The sequence below is a fragment of the Crocuta crocuta genome, unplaced genomic scaffold (genome assembly GCF_008692635.1).
Source record: "Crocuta crocuta isolate KB4526 unplaced genomic scaffold, BGI_CrCroc_1.0 scaffold26, whole genome shotgun sequence".
In the NCBI taxonomy this organism is placed as follows: domain Eukaryota; kingdom Metazoa; phylum Chordata; class Mammalia; order Carnivora; family Hyaenidae; genus Crocuta; species Crocuta crocuta.
Window position 1 is genome coordinate 9,789,300 of NW_027532249.1, and position 21,726 is coordinate 9,811,025.

General features: G+C 34.8%; 1 protein-coding gene across 3 annotated transcripts in view; it reads right to left on the reverse strand.

The window, feature by feature from the left end:
* SMCHD1 (structural maintenance of chromosomes flexible hinge domain containing 1) overlaps positions 1-21,726 on the reverse strand; it is a 141,649-nt gene that overhangs the window by 107,193 nt on the left and 12,730 nt on the right. For all 3 annotated transcript variants that reach the window (XM_077778161.1, XM_077778159.1, XM_077778160.1), the window contains exons 4-8: positions 20,948-21,030; positions 20,186-20,316; positions 6,992-7,106; positions 6,752-6,871; positions 1,520-1,686 (exon numbers count right to left, since the gene is read on the reverse strand). In XM_077778161.1, coding sequence (XP_077634287.1) covers positions 1,520-1,686; positions 6,752-6,871; positions 6,992-7,106; positions 20,186-20,316; positions 20,948-21,030 — 616 coding nt within the window. The remainder of the gene's footprint in view (positions 1-1,519; positions 1,687-6,751; positions 6,872-6,991; positions 7,107-20,185; positions 20,317-20,947; positions 21,031-21,726) is intronic.

Below are 21,726 nucleotides of genomic sequence, written 5' to 3' on the forward strand. Positions count from 1 at the left end.
ACTTTAAGTTTTAAAAGTTTTTTGGTGAGATTATTTAGGGCTAAACTGTACCACTTTATAATTTACTCTTCAAACAAGTATTTGCAATATTCCTTCATGTGAATTTTATTTGTAAAAAATTATCCCAGCTATTCTTTAAAATACTGAGATAAAAGGAAATCACTGAAAATCTTTAGATCTTTCCTTATGCATATAAAAAGTGTTACTATAATCAGAAGTAAGTTTACAACAATACATTAAGAAAGTGCTATAAATAGATTAAAAGAATTTCAAGAATGGTTAAAGTGATAGATTATTCTTTGTTAGAGCAAGATTATATTCTAAGTATGTGTTATGCATGCTGAGTTCCTTTGGTTAAATTATTACAAAATAGCTAATGAAATATGTATTTCAAGAATAAAAATTCCAAAGTCTTATTTAAAATTCTTACATTACAGACTCAACAAACATCAATATGCAGCAAAAAGGTACTTTTAAAATAAAGTTATTTTCCCATAAAAGAAAAGATTTTAGGGTTGCCCGAGTGGCTCAGTCGGTTGGGAGTCTGACTTCAACTCAGGTCATGGTCCTGAAGTTTGTGGGTTCGAGCCCCATATTGGGCTCTGTGTTGACAGCTCGAAGACTTGAGCCTACTTCAAATTCTGTGTCTCCTTCTCTCTGCCCCTCCCCTGCTCATGCTCTGTCTCTCTCAAAAAATAATAAAACACTTAAAAAATGTAAAAAAAAATTTAAACAGTATATGTTTCTCTACAAAATAAAAAATCTCAAATGAAGTAATTAATTAGCCTTTTGGATAAATATGAAAAAATACTTTGTAAGAAATGTAAATGTGTGCATTTATACCCATTTTTGCCATATGCAGTAATTCAGACTAATGGAAATAATCCAGTAAATGGTCCTTACTACGTAACTACAGAGAAAAAACTAAGAACCATTAAATATTCTGAATATTTGGTCTAATGGAATATGTCACACTCCCTAAAAGTTTTCCTGTAATAGATATACGACTATTTATTTTCAATATTATTCTTTGTCACATAGGCCAATTTGAGTATTTTAACAGACTTCATGCATTCATTTGATAAACATTTACTGATCATCTATTATTTAACAGGAAACACTAGGAATATAGTAGTGCATAAAAAAAGATTCCAATGGGAGATGTTATACAAAAAAATTAAAAATACATGGTATGGAAGATTATGATAGGTGCTATAGAGAAGAAACACAAAAGGGGAATATGAAAGTCATGATGAATTTGAGAATTCCTGAGTTTACTTTAAATTTTATGACAGGTCTCAAAAGCCTGTCCTTCAAATAATGACCAACATACTACAGGTAATCAGTAATTATTTACAGAATAAAGAGCTGTTTTAATGCCAACATCAGAGTAGTAGTTACTGTACTGAAGAGAAGGAAATTAGGAGCAAAGCACACAACCAAGAGGTTTTTGATATATCTGTAATATTTTCTGTCTTAAAAAAAGTAGCAACATGTCCTGAATCAAATAATTACTTACGCTAACTGTCTTGTCCAAAGAAGAAAATAATTTTTCAAGTACTGTATGTGTTCTGGTTGTACTCCTGTGATAACCACAGCAGTAAAACTATCTTTTTCTTTCTCCTCTAAGATAAGATGATGTAGAAATCTTTCATCATCATTTGTAATGTGAACAGAATCAGATGGCTAGGAGAGTGAATATAAATACAACAGATTAGATACACTTAATTATAATAAATAACATTTACATTGATTTTTAATATGATTCACTTGGATAGTTTCATCAACAGGCTTCAAAAAAATTTTGAAGGAAAACGGCCCAATACAAATCAGCTGAGTATGTGACAATGCTGTGAGAGCAGGATAGCTTTAACATAGATTGCTAAACTGGCATACATACAGGAGTACCCTATACTATAATGCTAAGCCAATTGTAGAATCATAAAAGAAAAGGTAAAAAAACAACAAATACGGAGTTTAAAAATGCTGAAAAAAACTGAGGACATTTACCCTAAGGTGGAATGAATCCTTGCTTGAGACACCTACCACTTAAAATGGTCAGGACAAATGCCCAGCTCTCCATGTTCAAGAAAGCTGGGATGCAGCCTGAACTCAGCTGGCTTAGCCCAAAGGCACTGTGTTTAAAAAGGAGTAAAATCATCCTGTGCCCCAGTACAGTTTCAGAGAATATCTATAGCTTGCTCAGAAGGAAAGGAGGGAGGGGGAAAGAATTGGGAGTTTTCAAGGATAGGGAGTGTTCAAGGATAAGAATTACAAATGTCTGTTTTTACAGTTGGTCTATATGTGTTAAAATTACATACATACAATATGCATGTTGCTATATAATAAAAACTGATAAGGATACACACTAAACTATTTTATCTAAGAAACTGATTTTTTTAATGTTTTATTTCTGAGAGAGACAACGTGAACAGGGGAGGGTCAGAGAGAGAGGGAGACACAGAATCTAAAGCAGGCTCCAGGTTCTGAGCTAGCTGTCAGCACAGAGCCCGACGTGGGGCTCAAACCCACGAACCATGAGATCATGACCTGAGCCAAAGTCGGATGCTTAACCAACCGAGCCACCCAGGTGCCCCTGATTTTTTTTTAATAAGCATATATTACCAAAGAACTTTCTCTAAAGTAAATAAAATCAAGCCCTCCAAGGGTGCCTGGGTGGCTCAGATGGTTAAGCATCTGAGTCTTGATTTCAGCTCAGGTCATGATTTTGCAGTTTTTCAGATCAAGCGCCGTATCAGGCTCCTTGCCGCATGTGGAACCTGCATGGGATGTTCTCTTTCCCTCTCTGCCCCTCCCCTACTTGGGCACATGTACCCACGCGCTTGCTTGCTTGCTCGCTCGCTCTCTCTCTCTCTCAAATAAACATTCAAACAAACCAACCCTCCAAAACCATTCCCATGCATCGCTACACGTTAACTCACTAATATTATAGCTACAATATATAGTATACAAATAACATTTTATACACTTTTGAGAGCTTAGTGGATTAGTTTGGGTTTACTAATGATGCGGGTTCATTACCAAATTATTTATCAAGCACTTCTAAGTCCTATGACTCAACATGGGTACAGGGAAGACAACAGAGTTAAATAAGATAGCGCCCTTCTTCCCTACAAATTTCATCTGATGGATGAGAAACAAATGATTACAAAACAATGTGTCATTATAAAGATATGAACCAAGAGCTATAGAATTAAAAAGAGGGTGACATTTTCCCAGCAAATCATTATAACATTCCAGCCCAAAGATAACATGAAAGATTTGAGAGTATAAGGCAAACAAGGGTAGTGTGAAGTATATATTAAATATATGATGAAAGATGAGGCTAGAAAGGCTGAATGAAGCAGTGAAAACGGATGGAAGAGAGGGTAGATGAAAAACTATTTTTGGAAGTCAGAACTGAAAGGTGAATAATTAACAAGAATTACACAATTACTAACTACTTTGGCCAGGGGATGGCTGTTAACTGAAGAGGGTAGTTGGGGGGAAAGGTGAAGAAACAGAAAGAATAGGGAAAGATGTAGGTAATAATTTGATTTCAGAGGTACCAAAAGTGAGTTCCTTAGGGAACATTTGGGAAGGACATCTAACTGAAATTGGAAATGAGTGTGCCAGATAGGATCAGTTGGTATTCAGCACCGATTCATTCCATCTTTTGTTGTCCCTTCCTCGGCTGCAGAGAATGGAAAACCAAAAGTCTACTTTTCAGACTCCCTTACATTTTATGTCATGGAGGCAAATTACATTTCACCAATTACATGTAGGAGTCGAAGATTTAGAAGAGGAAAATAACTCAAAGGCCATTTCCTGAGATGTCCTGAATATTTTCTGTTATCAAGCAAGGTACTGAAATACCAATATCCAAGTTTTGGCTTCAAGTGTTAGCACTGATACAGCACGGGTTATAGCCAGAAGGTCTGTGTTTTGGTGTTGGAGTAATTATGGCAGCAAGACCTTTCCAACATCTGGATTACAAATAAGGCAATGTGTTTCTAAATTCCAAATCCAGTGGTGGTCCTTCAGCTACATGATTATAGCAGATGTTACAGCTTCCCTTGAAGGTCACTTCAGGGTGTCCCAGTATCTTCCTATGAGGCTCAGCCCATTCCTAGCCATTCCAAAAATCATGCAAGCAAATTCCTTTTATTAAATCCTTTTCTGTTTGAAGTGCCTAGAATGATTTGTTTCCTCAATGGAGTCCAGCCTAATTCAGTGTCTCAATCTTAAGAGAAAAGTCTTGACAAATACAGATTTAAGAACCATTGGTATTAAGTGGCATAAAGATTGCTCCTTAGAAAAAGCAAGACTCCTGGATATAGATCAAGAGCCACCAACTCTATACACATTTTAATAACTGTGTTTAATAGTTGAAGAAGCCAAAAAGTAGGATGGAAACGATTTTCCAGAAAAAGGACCAAGGGCCTCCTAGTACTCATGAAACCTATGTTGGGACAAATTAAACACAAATCAAAATAATGTGGCAGAAATAATGACCCGAGACATTAGTTCTATCCAAGCTTTATCATACCTATACAGCTTTAAAAACTGCTTATATTCTGAACTCCTATTTTTCACCAGTTTTAACATGGCAAATAAGATTTCCACAAATATACTTTACAGGGTTTTGTGATGGTAACATAAGATGACAAAGATAAGATAGATTATTATGTAAACAAGATATATAAATTGTATACTAAATGCAACAAGTTTAAAAAGGCAAAAAGTGGATGAGCAAACTGGAGAAATTTCCTAGACACGGGAGAATGTTAAGTTATACAGAAAATAAAAGTGGCTTATAAGTATTAAAAAAAAAATTCAGCCCATTAATAAAGGTATTATTTTTACCTGTCAAATTGCCAGCATTTTGCTGCCTTCCCCTCCATTCCACTTTTTAAAAATAAGGAAATTATCAGATAGGCACTTTCACATACTGTTTTGGGGAGTGTATTTGATGTGGGTTTAACCTTTTAGAAAAATGATTTTGTAATACACACTATGAACATTTAAAGATTTTAAGTTCATTGTCACAGCTATTAAAATTCTAATAGTCTATATAAAAAAAATTATTTGTGGGGCGCCTGGGTGGCTTAAGCAAAGTCCGACTTTTGCTTAGGTCATGATCTCGTGGTTCGTGGGTTCGAGCCTCGCGTCGGGCTCTGTGCTGACTGCCAGCTCAGAGCCTGGAGCCTGTTTCAGAGTCTGTGACTCCCTCTCTCTCTGACCCTCCCCTGCTCATGCTGTCTCTCTCTCTCTCTCCTAGAAATAAATAAAAAACATTAAAAAAAACAAAACTAATTTGGGCAAAATATTACGCAAAGACATTCAAGGCAGTGTACTTATAATAAAACCCTTTAAATACAGTAAATGTTCAACAGAATACATTGTAATAAATTCAGACAAAATACTATGAATGTATTAAAAATGTATGTGTACTAGGGCACCTGAGTGTTTCAGTCGATTAAGCACCCGCCTTTGGCTCAAGTCATGATCTTGTTCACAGGTTCAAGCCCCGCCTCAGGCTCTGTGCTGACAGCTCAGAGCCTCGAGCCTCCTTCAAGTTCAGGGTCTCCCTCTCTTTCTGCTCCTCCCTTGCTCACATACTGTCTCTTTCTCTCTCTCAAAATGAATAAACATTTTAAAAAATAATATTAATAAAAAAGTGTGTATGCACCAAAATATTTTATAAAATGGAGAAATATTCAAAATATTAAAAAATGTGGGCCCAAAAAATGTAAATATATAAAAAAATACGTATATGAAGGAGATTAAGAGTATAATTCCCCCCAGTTCAAGATGCCAATAAGGAGTTTTTTTTTTAATTCCAGTGTTATACAGTGTTATATTAGTTTCAAGTAAGTGTACTCTTATCTTGATAAGCAATGAGTAATATATGGAAATGTTGAATCACTATATTGTACACCTGAAACTAATACACAACACTGTATAACACTGGAATTAAAATTTAAAAATACCAAAGAAAAAAAACAAAAAACAAACCTATAACCATATAATAAAATTTAAAAGTTATACTAGAAATTCAACTAGATTTATTTTCCTGGAATTTGAGGCAATTTTTATTTATTCATTCCTGTAAATTGTTTATAACTTGTTTTAGAATAAGAAAAGAATTTAAGAAGCTCAAAATTACTTTTAAATAAAGATTTTTAAACAATTCTAACATGTTTCAAGTGGAGAAAAATTGAGTAATACAATAAATACTATGTACTCACCATCAAGACTCAAATTCATTAATATGCTGCTCATTAAAATTAGAATGAGTGCAAATTTCTAACAAAAATACATCGCTCATTTATTTTTCTGGAGCTCCGATCTCCTAAATGCCTATTATCCTATACTTGTAACTGTTTTGTACTCTCATTCTGAAATTGTTAGACCAAAAAATGATTTAAAAAATCAATCTCAGTGTAAGGGAAAAAGTTTATAATCATATAATCAATTTCCAAGGAAGTTTACTCCTTGTCTCAGCTTTATGAGACAATTTGTTGCCTTGAAGATTTGCAGCCTGAGAAAGCATATGAACAGTCACTTATGCTATTCACAAGACTAAAGGAAAAAGAACAAAAATTAAGTAATGGAATTTGAAAACTCCATACCTTCAAGTTTTTAAAGCAACCGCTAAGTATCTTAGCTAGAAACTGAAAAAATGTTCTTGTCCATATCATCTGTCCAATGTAACAACTTTATAAATAATGAGTAAAATGTATCATACCTTTCTGTTTCTAATATATCCACTATATATTGCCTCTTTATTCTTCTCCTTTTTCTCAAAATCTTCTTTTGAAAGCACAAGTTCATGAACATCTTGGGAATCTGCAGGTTTACTTATCATCTGTTAAATATTAAAGACTACTTTAAAAATTCCTAAAAGTTAAACTAGTTAATACATTTAAACAATCAATCTCAAAGTATTTTTAATCAACTCTCATTTAAGAGAAATCTTTTTACTTACTCTGGCTGATTGTCCAACAAAGAAAACAGCCTGCTTGCCCCCAACACCAAAATAGGAAATATCACTATTTAAACTGCGTGGCACTGGTACTGGACGAACATATCCTGAATGATCACTAAAATAAAACATTAATGCAGTGATTTTAAACAAGCTACTCAGATGCCAAAAGAAATTGTTAAAGCACTTTTATTAAGTGTTAATACAATGATCCCCAAGCTAGACAACACCCTTATTCAAGGTAAAAGAATCAGAGCCCAAAGTTGAGATAAATAGTCCAGTGGTTCTCAAAATCTATTCCCTAGACCAGCTATATCAAAAAACCTGGAAACGCAAGAAATGTACCTTCTTGGGCCCACCCTACTAAATCATAAACTCTCTTAGCAAACAAAACTAAGTATCTGTATCCATATATATCCCACTGTCCCTAGAGCTGTCCCTTCAAAATTGCTTACTGCTTCTCAACTTATAAAAATATTCTCTGAATAATGGGAATTACAGCAAAGACATTCTTATTTCCTAGTAACATGACAAAATAACCTCTTATGGCACCATAACAACACAACAGGGAGTAAGCATCCCTGGTTTCTCAAAATATAGGCTAAATCTCAAGGGACATCATTTCCCAGTATCTGATATAAACAGAATTGGGGGTGAGGCTATAACCTCTATTATACTCAACAGAAAAGCTAAAGATCAGATGTGTCATAGTTAGAAAGAGAAAACACAAAGATAATATTCAAAGAACTTACCCATAAGAATAAAGAAAGAAAAAGAACAAAAAATATCAAAGTAGGTAAAAAGTCATAAGGGACTATAGGAAACTACCTCACTATACTACAGGTGTAGTTCTAGTAAGAGGAAAAAATGGAAAAGGCTACAAATAATGTCTGACAAAAGCTGGGGAGTACAGGACACAGGAAGAGACTGTAAAGGAATGCAAATTTTCAGCTATAAGAAAAATAAGGTCTGCGGATCTAATCAATAACACTGTATTGTATGAATAACTGAAATCTGCTAAGAGAATAAAATTTAAAAATGCTCTTCTCTTTTAATTGAGGGTTTAGGTCAATTACATTACTGTCATTATTGGTGTGTTTTTATTTAAACTTAACCATCTTTGTTAAGCACAGAGCCTGCTTGGGATTCTCTCCCTCCCTCCCTCCTCCTCCCCAATAAGTGTGCTCTCTCTTTCTCAAAATAAATAAAAAGAAAAGAAGCAGAATACAGTTCAATATTTAATATATATCAACAGAAAATCTGTAAAAACAAAAGATCAAGACAGTAAATGGCATGAAGGCGCCTGGGTAGCTCAGCTGGTTAAGCATTCAACTTTGGCTCAAGTAATGATCTTGTGGTCCACGAATTTGAGGCCCATGTTGGGCTCTGTGCTGACAGCTCAGAGCCTGGAGCCAGCTTCAGATTCTGTGTCTCCCTCTCTCTCTGCCTCTCCCTTGCTCTCTAAATAAATAAATAATAAACACTAAAAAAAATTTAAGAGAGTAAATGGCATAGATATTACTGCTGTGATGCACTAATACTGTATACACAGTGGTGTATTATTACTTGATATGAACTGTGATAAATTAAAGATACTTTGAATCCTAAAATTATCAATAAAACAAGGGTAACAAGCCAACAAAGGAAATAAAATAGAATTACACAAACACAAAATACTCATTTTAAAATAAGGCAGAAGAAAAAAGAAAAACAGGAACAAAAAACCGTAACAACAACAAGAAAAACAAATAACAAAGACGGCTGAGTTTAAATCAAAACATACCAATAATCACAGTAATATAACTGATCTAAAACCGCAATTAAAAGGCAGAGATTGTGAAATTTTAAGACACAAATATATGCTACCTTAAAGCAACTTTTTTTTTCCTGGAGACTCAAATATAAAGTGACAATAGGTTAAAAAGTTGGAAACAAAGTTACCATCTTAGCACAACTGTAAAGAAAGCTGTGGTAACATCAAATAAAGTTAAATGAAGCAATTAAAAAAAAGAACAATGAAACAAATATAGGGTAAAAAAATAGGCCATGCTTGAGTTTTAAAATTATATTAGACTGCTAAAATCAAAGTAACACTATTTGATACGGTTCTCAATGTATACAGAGGTAAAACTTAAGAAAACTAAATTATAAATGGGAGAGAGTGAGGGGATCTAAATAATTTGATAAAATTTCTACAATTCACTTTCAGCGGTAAAATATCCTTACTAGTACAATGTAATGTTGTATTCTCCAGAACAACCACTAAAAAAGAAATTAACCAAAAATATAGTCAAAATCATTTTATAAAAAGAGTAAAGTACAGAATAGTTAAATATGTCAAGTAACCCATAAAAAGGCCAGAAAAATGAAAAATAAAAGGGATAGAAAAGACATGACACACTTAAGTCCTAACATATATATCAAGAACTACAGTAAATAGGACAATACAAATACACTAAATAAAATTGGCAGAGTGAATAAAAAAGTGACCCAACTATATATGGTCTGTAAGAATTTCATTTCAAACTTAATGATATAGGTAGGTTAAAAGAAAACGGTTAAGAAAAGACATACCAGGAAAACATGAATGAAAAGTAAACTAAAGAATATCACATAAAATATACTTCAGAGCAAGAAAATTATCAGGGACAGGGTAGCATTACTTAACGATAAAAAGATCCACTTACCAAGAATACATAACAATTCTAACTGTGTATATACCAAATAACACAAGTTCAAAATACATAAAGCAAAAATTAAAAGTGAAAAAAGAAAATGAAACACACTTGCAAATAAGTGGGGGGCTTCAATATTCCTGCAAGGGTATAAAACCATATACCAGCAAGGATATAAAACCAGCAAGGATATAAAAGAACTAAACAATACCAAAGAGAGTCAAATTGACATTTACAGAAGACTCCTCTCAACAACAGAATATACTTTTCAAGGACAAAGAAAACTCCCCAAAATAGCACAAAACAAATCTCAACAAAATTAAATAGAGCATATACAGAGTATTTCCTCTGACCATAATAAAATCAAACTAGACATCAACATAAAGAGGTAAATGTGTTAAGAACATGTGGAAACTGAACAACACATTCCTAAGACAATCTATGATCAAAGATTGAGCAAGTTGCAAAGGAAATAAAAAATACACCAAACTGTAGGGAAATGAATATATAGCATTATCAACACTTGTGGGATGTCCTGAAAGTTCTTAAAAGAAAATTTATAGCACAAAATAATCATCTTAGAAAAGTCTCAATCATTTAAGATTCCACACCTCAAGATAGTACCAAACAAAAAAAAAGACATAAATAAAGAGCAAAAATCAAAGACTCTGAAGAGAGAAAAAACATTTTTTCTTATCAAAGTCCACATTTCTTTGAAAACATTACCAATAACTATATATTAATAAACTTTAAAATTAAAGAAATGGAGTAATTACTAGTAAAATATAACTTACCAAAACTAAGTCATTAAGTAATAGCCTAAACATTCTTTTAACTATTATTTAAAAATTCAAAGCAATAGTAAAAAGTTCCTCACACCAGAAACTTAACAGCCTCAAATGGCTTATGTGAGTTTCAAAACTCAAACTTCAACAACAACAAAAAAAACCCTCAAACTTACATGATAGAAGTATAAATAAATACAATCACTCCAGAAAATAATTGACTACTACCCTGTACATTGGAACTTTTATCTTTATAACCCACAAATTCCCTTCTAGGTATCTAAGAACTTATGCAGATTTTGACTAGCAAACATATATAACATTACACATACACATAAACACTTGTAAGAAAAACACTAATGCTCATAATGCTAAATGTGGCAGGGGAAGTCAAATGCCCACTGACTGGAGACTGGATAATACATTGCATTATTAAGTATACACAAAAGACTATTATACAGTTATGAAAAAGAAAAAACTAGAGACCCACAAAAGGATGGAATCTTAGTAACCTAATATTAAGTGAAAATACAAATCCCTTATAGAACAACATATAGTATGACTATCCTTCTTTGCAGCATCAAAAAACAAGCCAAGTTAGATTTTTTAAAAATAAGGAAATAAGGGGGCACCTGGATGGCTCAACTCTTAATATCAACTCAGGTCATGAGCTCAGTTTCATTTGTGATATCAAGCACAGAGCAAAGCCGGCTTGGGATTCTCTTTCCTCCTCTTTGTCCCTCTCCCACCTCAAAATAAACAAACATTTAAAAAAAATAAGGAGGGGCATCTGAGTGGCTCAGTCAGTTAAACATTCAACTTCAGCTCAGGTCATGATAATGCCAATTCGCGAGTTCGAGCCCTGATCCAGGCTCTGTGCTGACAGCTCAGAGCTTGAAGCCTGCTTCAGATTCTATGTCTCTCCCTCTCCCTCTCTCTCTGCCCCTCCCCTGCTCACACTCTGTCTCTGTCTCAAAAATAAACAAACATTAAAAAATTATTTTTAATAAAAACTAAAATATTTAAAAGATAGGGAAATAAAAACAATTCAAGATAGTTAACTTTGATGGGGAGAAACAAAACAGAACAAGGGAGGGGCACAAAGATCTAAGTTACAGAAACTGTGCTACTTATTGGTTTGGGTGGTAAATTCTGGTTATTTGGCCTATTAAATTTTTCAATAAATAAACCTTAAAAACAGAATGCCTGAATTTATAAATTGTCATAAACCAAAAACTATAATTAATCAAATTCTATGAACCCAATGTATGTTAAGAAAAATAAAAAGTAGGGGCACCTAGGTGGCTCAGCTGGGTAGGCAACTGACTCTTGATACTGGTTCAGGTCATGATTCCAGGGTTGTGAGATCAAGCCCCCTAACCAAAAGTAAATGAGTTCTAAGACTTTAATTACTATGGCAATGCTTCTAGGAAACACTGAAAATACCCCCCAATACTATCTTAAAACATATATGGGAAGTATACAAAAGTTTAGAGAGAAAGGAGCTCAGAAATGCTGATTCAAAACTAAGGAATTCTACTCACTGACAGTGAATGGACACAATCACCAGGAAATAAGTCTACTTTTCAACCAAACTATCTATGCAAATCTAACCTAGGCAAAAACCCTATCATAGCAAATAAGGTTAAGAATACAACCATCCTGGGGTGCCTGGGTGGCTCAGTCAGTCAAGCGTCCGACTTCAGCTCATGTCATGATCTCACTGCTCGTGCGTTTCAGCCCCACGTCGGGCTCTGTGCCAACAGCTCAGGGCCTGGAGCCTGCCGTGGATTATGTGTTTCCCTCTCTCTCTGCTCATCCCTTGCTCGTTCTCTATGTCTCTCTCTCTCTCTCTAATATAAAACATAAAAAGATTTAAAAAAAGAGAACATGTAAATTTCAGACTTGGTAAGTAAGTCCAGAAAATTCCTTCATGAAGGAATAAGTATCCCTTCATGAAGGTAAGTAAAAGAGAAAAATAATCTTAGACCCGACAAAAAATTTTGCATCATAGAAGCAGTCCTCTAGAGAATTTAGAAAGTTACCTCCCTCAGGAATAATACATCAGAGTCCAAAAGAACTGCAAAACATCTCATTCACATTCCTGATACAATGTAAAAGGACACTGTATCTTTTTTGAAATACTAGTACTGTATTTATCATAAGAAACAAAATCTGCAAGGAAACAAATCACAAAAGGTGTTGAAAGAAAGAAAAAGGAACAAGAAAGATAATCAGATTAGTAAAAGAAACTAAAACAATATGAGTGGTTGCCAGGAAATAGGGTAGAGTGACTACATATGTCTACTTATATCTATCTGCCTTGAATATATCAAAGGGAATAACCCCACAATAAAGAAAGCTTTACCTCCAATAAAATGACAAATGGCCACAGATCCCTATTAGAGCTTCTGGAATAAATCTGTGCAACACAATGAAAATAACCCAATTAAAGTAGGATGCCTAAATGTTACATAATCATTCTCTGAATTCAAAAACACAAATATCAGAAAGTAAACAAAAGTTCACCTAAATTTGCAGAAAAATACTTAAGACAAAGGAACTTTTTCTTTAGGAAAATTAGGGAAAATCTTGTTGAGGGTCCATTTCTAGAACCTAAAAAACAGCATGGGACGTAAGTTACATGGCATACTATTTTTATTTTCAAAAAAAAAAAAGGAAAAAAAAGGCTCCCTAAATTGAAGACCTTTAAGTTGCTGAGCAAGCTGAAAGTGCAAGAGGTAGCACTGATCCAACACACATCTGGATTATGACCACACAGCAATTATGTTCTAGGTATCTAATTTAACTTTAAAGATATTTTTTAAATGTTTTTTTATGAGAGAGAACACATGCACTAGTAGGGAAGGAGCAGAGAGAGATGGAGCACTAACAGGAGAGGGACAGAGAGAGGGGAAGACAGAGGATCTGAAGTGGGCTCTGCACTGATAGCAGAGAGTCCTATGAGGGGCCTGCACTCAAGAACTGTGAGATCATGACCTGAGCCAAAGTCAGGCCTTAACCAACTGAGCCACCCAGGCTCCTTTTTTTTTTTTTTAAATGTTTATTTGCTTTTGAGAGACAGAGCAGGAGCAGGGGCAAGAAGACTCAGAATCTGAAGCAGGCTCCATCCAGGCTATGAGCTGTAGGCACAGAGCACGATGCAAGTCTCGAACTCACAGACTGCTAGATCATGACCTGAGCTGAAGTCGACACTCAACCAAGCACCCAGGCACCTAGAATTTAACTTCTAAAGCAATGATTATAATAATGCCTGAGTGATGAACAAATTTTCTAGGTTCATGTAATGTTCTACACTGTATTAGAGGTTTGAATTACACAGATGAATGCATTTGTCAAAATCAGTTAACAGTGAGCACTTCCATAATGGTAGAGTTAAGGACCTATGAAAACTCATTCATTGATAAAAAGCAATGAGAACATCTGCAAACATTGTCAAAAATCAACATTTTCAGAACTCTATTAACCAAAGGCTTGGAACAATCCAAGAAGTGTTTATTCAAGACACACAGCTGAATCTCAGAACAATGAGCTCTGTGATGTTTTATCATGCCCCATCCCACTTCCCCTCTCACCAGCTCCACAGAAGCCTTGGAAACTGAGCCCTACAATCACGGTGAAAACCATCCACCCAGGAGTCAGTGGGGTAAGACTGGAGTTCCCCCAAAGCTTCTTTCCCATAGAAGTACCATTATTAGATTTGTCTGACAGTTCACAAGGAACCTCTGCTTGCAAGGTTTGCCTTTATTTGACCCAACTCAGAACCTGCTCTCTGTGAACAACTTTTCCCTCAGTCATTTGTCAAAAACTATCAGTGGCAACTGTTTATGATCACAGCTGAGGAACGCAATGAAAACAACTGGAAGGAAATGAAAATCTGGCCAAAAACTTAAAAGGAAAAGCTGGAGAATGAGCGTCCACAGTGGTTTTTAAAAGCTCCAACAGGGGCGCCTGGGTGACTCAGTCGGTTAAGCGTCTGACTTCAGCTCAGGTCATGATCTCATGGTTCGTGGGTTCAAGCCCCACATCAGGCTCTGTGCTGACAGCTCAGAGCCTGGAGCCTGCTTTTCTGTCTCCCTCTCTCTCTGACCCTCCCCGGCTCACACTGTCTCTCTCTCTCAAAAATAAATACAACATTAAAAATAAATAAATAAAAGCTCCAACATATTCATGAGAATAGAGGAGAAGGGCACGCTCATGTTCAGGGCTACTATACACATCAAGGAAGCATTCAGAGGGCGCTAAGCTTTCATTTTTGGCTGACTTTGAGGTTCTTTGCAAACAAGAAGTAAAGACTAAGGCAGGTTTTAAACTTCTTACCAGATCATTAAAAATAAACTCCAAAATGTAAACAGTATCTGATGGCAAAACCTCAGAAGACTTAACGGTTCCAGACATTTAAGGAAATGTCCAATCATTAGGTAGCTATGTATCTACATACTAAACTACATACAGCCTGTAATGACAACATAAGATAAAGAATACAGACTTTACAGAATTAGTTTAGAAGGGTAAGTATACAAATAACAACAAAAAAAACAGAAGCAACAAACAAGCTCCGGGGAGAGGGCTCAATCTGGTTTCCAGAGCTGCCACACTATATTATTTATAGTATCTTATTCTCAACAAAAAATTGTAAGTTGGGGCACCTGTGTGGCTCAGTAGGGTGGGCAGCTGACTTCGGTTCAGGTCATGATCTTACAGTTACTGAGTTCGAGCCCCACATCAGGCTCTGACAGCTTAAAGCACGGAGCCTGCTTTGGATTCTATGTCTCCTCTTCTGTTCCTCCTCCACTCACACTGTGTCTCTTGCTCTCTCAAAAACAATAAACATTTAAAATATTTTTTAAAAAAGAAAAAATTATAAGCCATGCCAAAAAATATTAAAGTGCGGTCCACACACAGGAAAAATAGCAGGAAGAAGAAACTGTCTCAGAGAAAGCCCAGACACTAGACTTACTAGACAAAGATTTAAATCAGCTATTTTATTTTTTAAATGTTTATCCTTTGCGGGGAGTTGGGTAGAGAGAAAGGGTGAGAGAGAATCCCCAGTAGGCTCCACACTGTCAGCACAGAACCTGATGCAGGGCTTGATCTCATGAACCAGGAGACTATGACCTGAGTTAAAACCAAGAGTAGGATGCTTAACCAACTGAGCCACCCAGGAGCCCTTAAATCAGCTATTTTAAAATCCATTCCATAAACAGAAACCATGAAGTAAACAGTGAAGCATGAGAACAGTGTTCACCAAATTAAGAACAGAGACAGATATTATTTTTTAAAAGAATCAAATAAAAGTTCTGCAATTTTAAAAAATTCAGTTAAGTGGCTCACTAGCAGATCTGAGTTGGCAGAACAAAGAATTAGTGAACTTAAAGGCAGGTCAACTCAGAGTACTTAGTATGAGGAACAAAAAGAAAAAGGAATAAAGAAAAATGAACACAATCTCAAAGACCTACAGGGCACCATCAAGCGTATCAATATATGAATAATAGGAGCCACAGGAAAGAAGACAAAAGATCTGAAGAAATAATGGCCAAATACTTCCACAAATGCAATGAAAAACATTAATCTACAAGTCCAAGAAGTTCAACAAAAACTAAATAGAAAGAACTCAAAAGACCCAAATCCAGACACATCAGTAACAAACTATTAAAAGCCAGGAAAAAAAATCTTGAAAGCAGACGGAGAGAAGAGATTAGTCACACACAAGGGATACTCAATAAAATTAAGAGCGGATTCTTCAGCAGAAACTATGGAACCAAAGGCAGTAGGCTAACATATTCAAAGCATTAAAAGAAAAAAACCCATCAACTTTCATAAATGAAGGTTAAGACATTCCCAGATAAATAAAAACTGAGGCAATTTGTTGCTAGTAGATCTGCCCAAAATAGTTACTAAAGATGGTCCTTTGTACAACTCTTCTATCTGATTTAAAAGATAGCTGCATAAAGCAGTAACTATAAAACTATGTTGATACAGTTACGACATATAAAGATATCATTTATATAAAAATAACACAAAGGAGTAGGAGAGGAATAAAACCATATAGAAGCAAATATTATGTATATTCTGGACAGTAAATTGGTATGAGTCCAAACTGGATTGTAAGATGTTAATTGTAATCCCTACAGAAACAACTAAAAATTAAACTAACAACTACTGAAAGTATATTAATGATTGCCATGAGTGAGGGAGATGGGTGAGGGGACATACAAGTGACTACAATGGGTAAAGGTTTCTTTTGGAGTAAAGAAAATGTTCTGGAATTAGTGGTGATGATGCACAACTTTGTGACTATGTTCAAAACGACTGAATTGTATACTTTAATATGGTGTATTTTATGGCATATAAATTATAGAGCCATAAGAAATAAAGAAACTCAATGAAAAACTAAGATCTGAGCATTTCATTGTACGTAAATTTTACCTCAAAAGAAACAAAGACTCTAGATAATGGTATCAATGCTTTTAAGCATTAGGAGATACCTGTAATTTATTTTGAATTAAATTTTAAAAACCTGAAGATCAGTAGGATAGATTAGATTAGTGGGGAAGTAACTGTCAATGATAGTAAGTAGGTATGATTATCTGGGTTTTCACTGTAGAATTTCAACTTTCCTGTATGAAAATGTTCATAAACTGCTGAGGAAAAGAACAGTGCTGAGCAAACATTCAGATCCAGGTTGTGAACCTTTCTAAAGCTAACCTGAACTTCACAAAAAACCAGTATTGTTAAAGACATATATGTGACAAATTATTGTAGAATAAAGGAAACCAGACATACAACAAAGAGGAAAAAATGTGAATGTGAACACTATATATTTTGAATCAATGATAAATTTCTTGGGTGTGATGATGGTATTATCATTGTGAGAATGTCCTTGTGAAGGAGATATACGCTGCAGTATTTAATAGTGAAATGTCATAAAGAATGTAACTTCTCAAATGATTTAGGAAGGGAATGTGAGTATGTATACAGACAGAAAATAACAAATGTGACAGTGTTAACAAAAAAGAAACCTAGGTGAAGGATGCATGCTAATACTGCTCTTTCAACCTACTAGCTTTAACTTTTTCAAAATAAAAAGGGTTGGAGGAGGAGGAGTACCAATGCTGAGCAGGAGCTACAAAGAATTTTGGCAAATAAGAACTTCCACCTCCTCTCCCTCTATTGTCTCCCTTCATATACTATGCTCTACCCACTCTTGTCTCCTTGCTCTGTCCCAAACAAAACAAGCTGAAAATAATTTCAGGGTCTTTGTCTTTGCTGGTATTCTTTCTACTTGGAATACTCTTGCCCCAGATCTTCATTTGGCTGTTTTCTTCTAATAATTCAAGCCTCAACTCAAATGTAATCTCAAACAGGCCCTCTTATCTAACGACTTTAACTTAAGAGATGCCCATCAGGGTCTAACATATCACCTGCTCTTTTCTTTTTTCTTTTGATGTTTATTCATTTATTTTGAGAGAGAGCAAGGGTGAATGAGGGAGAAACAGAGAGAGAATCCCAAGCAGGTTCTGTGCTCAGCCTGGAGCCCAATGCGGCACGTTAAGCCATGAACCATGAGATCATGACCTGCTTAAATGACTGAGCAACCCAGGTGCCTACCCTCCACGACCCCACCCAATATTTTCATAACAGCAATAACCCTTAACTGGAATGCTTATATTTTTTTTTATGCATATACTTGTTTTTCTCTCTACAATATAAGCTACAGGCCAAGAGTCAGCTGTTTTATACTTTTAGGCTATCCTTCCTTTTCTTCCATACCCTGTATCCTCAGACACCCACCCTTGTATCCAGTAAAAACTAAACTGGAAATAAAGCAACTGATAATCTTTTTCTATAGGAGCGGATACTAAGGGAGCATCTGATATTAACAGAAATCAGTGTGGGTGGATCAAGGAACCGATATTAGACTCAAAGACTATGGGTATTTAATAGCTACAAAACTGATTGTTTATTGATACCTAAAATGCTAGGACCAACACCAGCAACAGTTAGCTCTCCACCAAAAATTGAAATTTCCCAGGGTGCCTGGGTGGCTCAGTTTGTTGAGCATCTGGCTCTTGATTTCAGCTCAAGTCATGATCTTATGGTTCATGAGATCAAGCCCCAGATCAGCCTCCACTCTGAGCACGGAGCCTGCTTGGGATTCTCTCTCCCCCTCTCCACTACTCGCATTCTCCCTCTCTCTCTCTCTCAAAATAAACAATTTTTAAAAATTTAAAATTCCCCTAACACAGTTTACATTGTGCTAAGACCTAGAGAAAAGTTAAGAGTCCATGTTCCATGAATTAAGAGTAAGATTTAATCAACACTGTAGTTTCTACTTCTCTCTACTCTTCCATGTGATTTAAATCACATTTTTCTAACCTTTTTTACCCAATATACTATTTGTCCTCCTTTCCCTTCTACCTATTTGTATTGCATACTAAATTCTATAAAAGACAGCAGTCTTTGCCTTCTCTGTGGATATTTTATAAATCCTTGAAATGACATGTACTCATGAATATAATGAAAAAGAATGGTTGTAGAAAAGTCTGAGGCTAACAATAAGAAAGTAGTAACCACAATGATAGCTTACAGAGCTTGTATTTACTGATTGCTTACCATAAGCCAAGCTCTTTCCTAAGGACTTTACAGTGTACTAACTCACTTGGTTTTCACAAAACCTTATAAGGTATTATCCACATTTTACACATACGTAAACTGAAACCCAAAAAAGTAAAATACTTTGACTAATGTCATACAACTATTAAGGCTAGGTTCAAACCAGGGCAAATGACTTCTGAGACTCTCTTCACTATACTGCTTCTAACAATGACACTGCCTATACAAATTTCATAAAAACTCTATGGTTGCTGAAATTTCAGAAACAAGGCGGCAAAAGTGCTAACTCTATTAATTTTTAACAGTTAAGATTAATCGTTAAATTTGATGGATTCTCCTGGACATAAAAGCAAAAAAATAGGACATGAACAAATATTACTTAATAATAAGAAGACAACTAATAAGAATACCAACAGATTCTTCCCAAGTGTGCTACCTGAAGTACACGACATAGCTGAAAATATCAAAAGACTTGTGGGTCACAGTTCTTACTAGAACTCAGTTAACATCCCAAGACCTAAATCTTTATATCCCTGACAACTTCTAGTATATTTTGTTTCCCTTTTAACATTCTCATTCAGGATATTTTCTACAAGCATATTCTGATACAAAACTCTTGACTAGACTCTATTCCCTAACAGCTGTGAATGTTTTATTAAGCAGACCCCTGAAAGTAGAGCAACGGTGAACTCAACAGAACTAAATGTGGTTCATTAGACACTCTGCAAGTCACAGCAGGTGATTTCTAAAGCCTAGTTTAAAACCATCCTATTGCTCTAGAGACCACACAGTTCTCATCAAACTTGAGTAAGGAAAGGGGGAAAGGTCCAAAGTACTTAATGTATCACAGTCACTTCTATGTATCTTAGGAAATGCAAAAATAATTCTTCAGTGGAAGGGCAAAATATTATGTAATTTTGACTATTTCTAAGTATTGATAATAAAAACTTAATAATATAAAAATCTAAGTATATATGCTGATGATATATACGCTGATAAAGTAAAAACCTCTAATGTACCACATTTAACTAAAGAAATATTAGAGTTCCTATCCTTATTAAAATTCCCAGCTGCCCATCAAAGAAGTAAGGTTTTCTAACCTTTCAAAGTCACCTTGCCTTGTAAATTTTGACAACCTATACACGGCCCAGTTGTTAAGCTGTTTAGAGGTCATTCCTCTTCCATTATCTATTACTGCAACGGCAGGTTTTCCTTGTGTTTCATCAAAAAGCTATGGAATAAGTTCACAAAGACAGGAAAAGTCAAATCAATATCAAAAACATAAAAAGTTAAACATTAAAGAATTCAATGGGCTCACTCATACATTGCTGGTGGAAGTGTAAATGTATTACAATTTTCTAAAAGGCACTTCAGCTATATAAATCAAAGGCCTTAGAATTCTTCATGTCCTTTAATCCAGAAATTCCATTTCTCAGAATTTAGCTTAAGAAACTAGTTAGAGACATGTCCAAAGACCTATAAGGATGTTCATCATGCCAGCATTGCTTACAATGGCAGAAATACAGAAAAAAATCTAAATGTTCAAAAGTAGATTACATAACTTATCACAGAGTCAATAAATGAAACAGCAGTAATGGAATATTATACTGCAAATATTCATGATATGACAAATGTCTACAACATACTCTCAAGGGAAAGTAGACGATCACAAAAAACAAAATGTATGCTATGATCACACATACATATATACAAAGAAAAAGGGGCACACAAAAAATTTTAATAAAGAGACATCAGGTAATTATTTCTACTTTAGTTTTTGATCTTTCTAACTTTTCTACAATGAACTTATGTTACTTCAATAATAGGAAAAGTTAAATTTCTTTATAGTATTATTTTCTTACCAATTTGATCTGTATTCTTCTAATACCAGTGTTTCGAGAAGTAGCAGATAATGAATTGTCAATTAATTCTGCAAGAGCAAATGCTGGAAGAGAATGAGAAGACATCACTGCTTAACTTTTCCCTCCCAAGTACTTCATTTAAAAGTACAAAGTAGAAGAAACTCTAAAGTACCTTAAGCCATCACTTTTATTTTCCAAAGAGCTAGAATTAAAGTATTATCCTGATCCTAATGATATAATACATAATAAAGGCATCATCACCAATCACCACCAGCATAAAAAAGCAGTCATCAACCAGTACTTGTAAGGCACTATACGGCATGAGTCAGCCAGCCATGATCCTGGCTTCAAGGAGTTTATTATCTAAAGACAGACATACAGACATAGAAGACAAACAGAAGACCATAACCATAAAATCAAATACTAGTTCGTGGTATGTAATACATCATGCATAAGTCAAAAGTAAATACATTTAGAGATGTTAGATCGGGCAAATATAAAGCAACTATAAAAGTGTCTATTAAGAATTTAGATATGGAAATCTTATGGCTAACAGCAACTTGTCAAAAGGTAGAACTTGTCTGTTTCACTGACACAGAACTGCTCATTATTTCCTACAACACAACCAACCTAATACTCAACTTATCAATGGCTCGCTATTATTACCTAATATTCTCTTTTCTTCAAGATCACTACTCAAACTATTTTCCACTCTTATGTCCTTAAAAAAATTTTTTTTAATTTAATTTAAAAATTAAAAAAAAATTTTTAAATGCCGG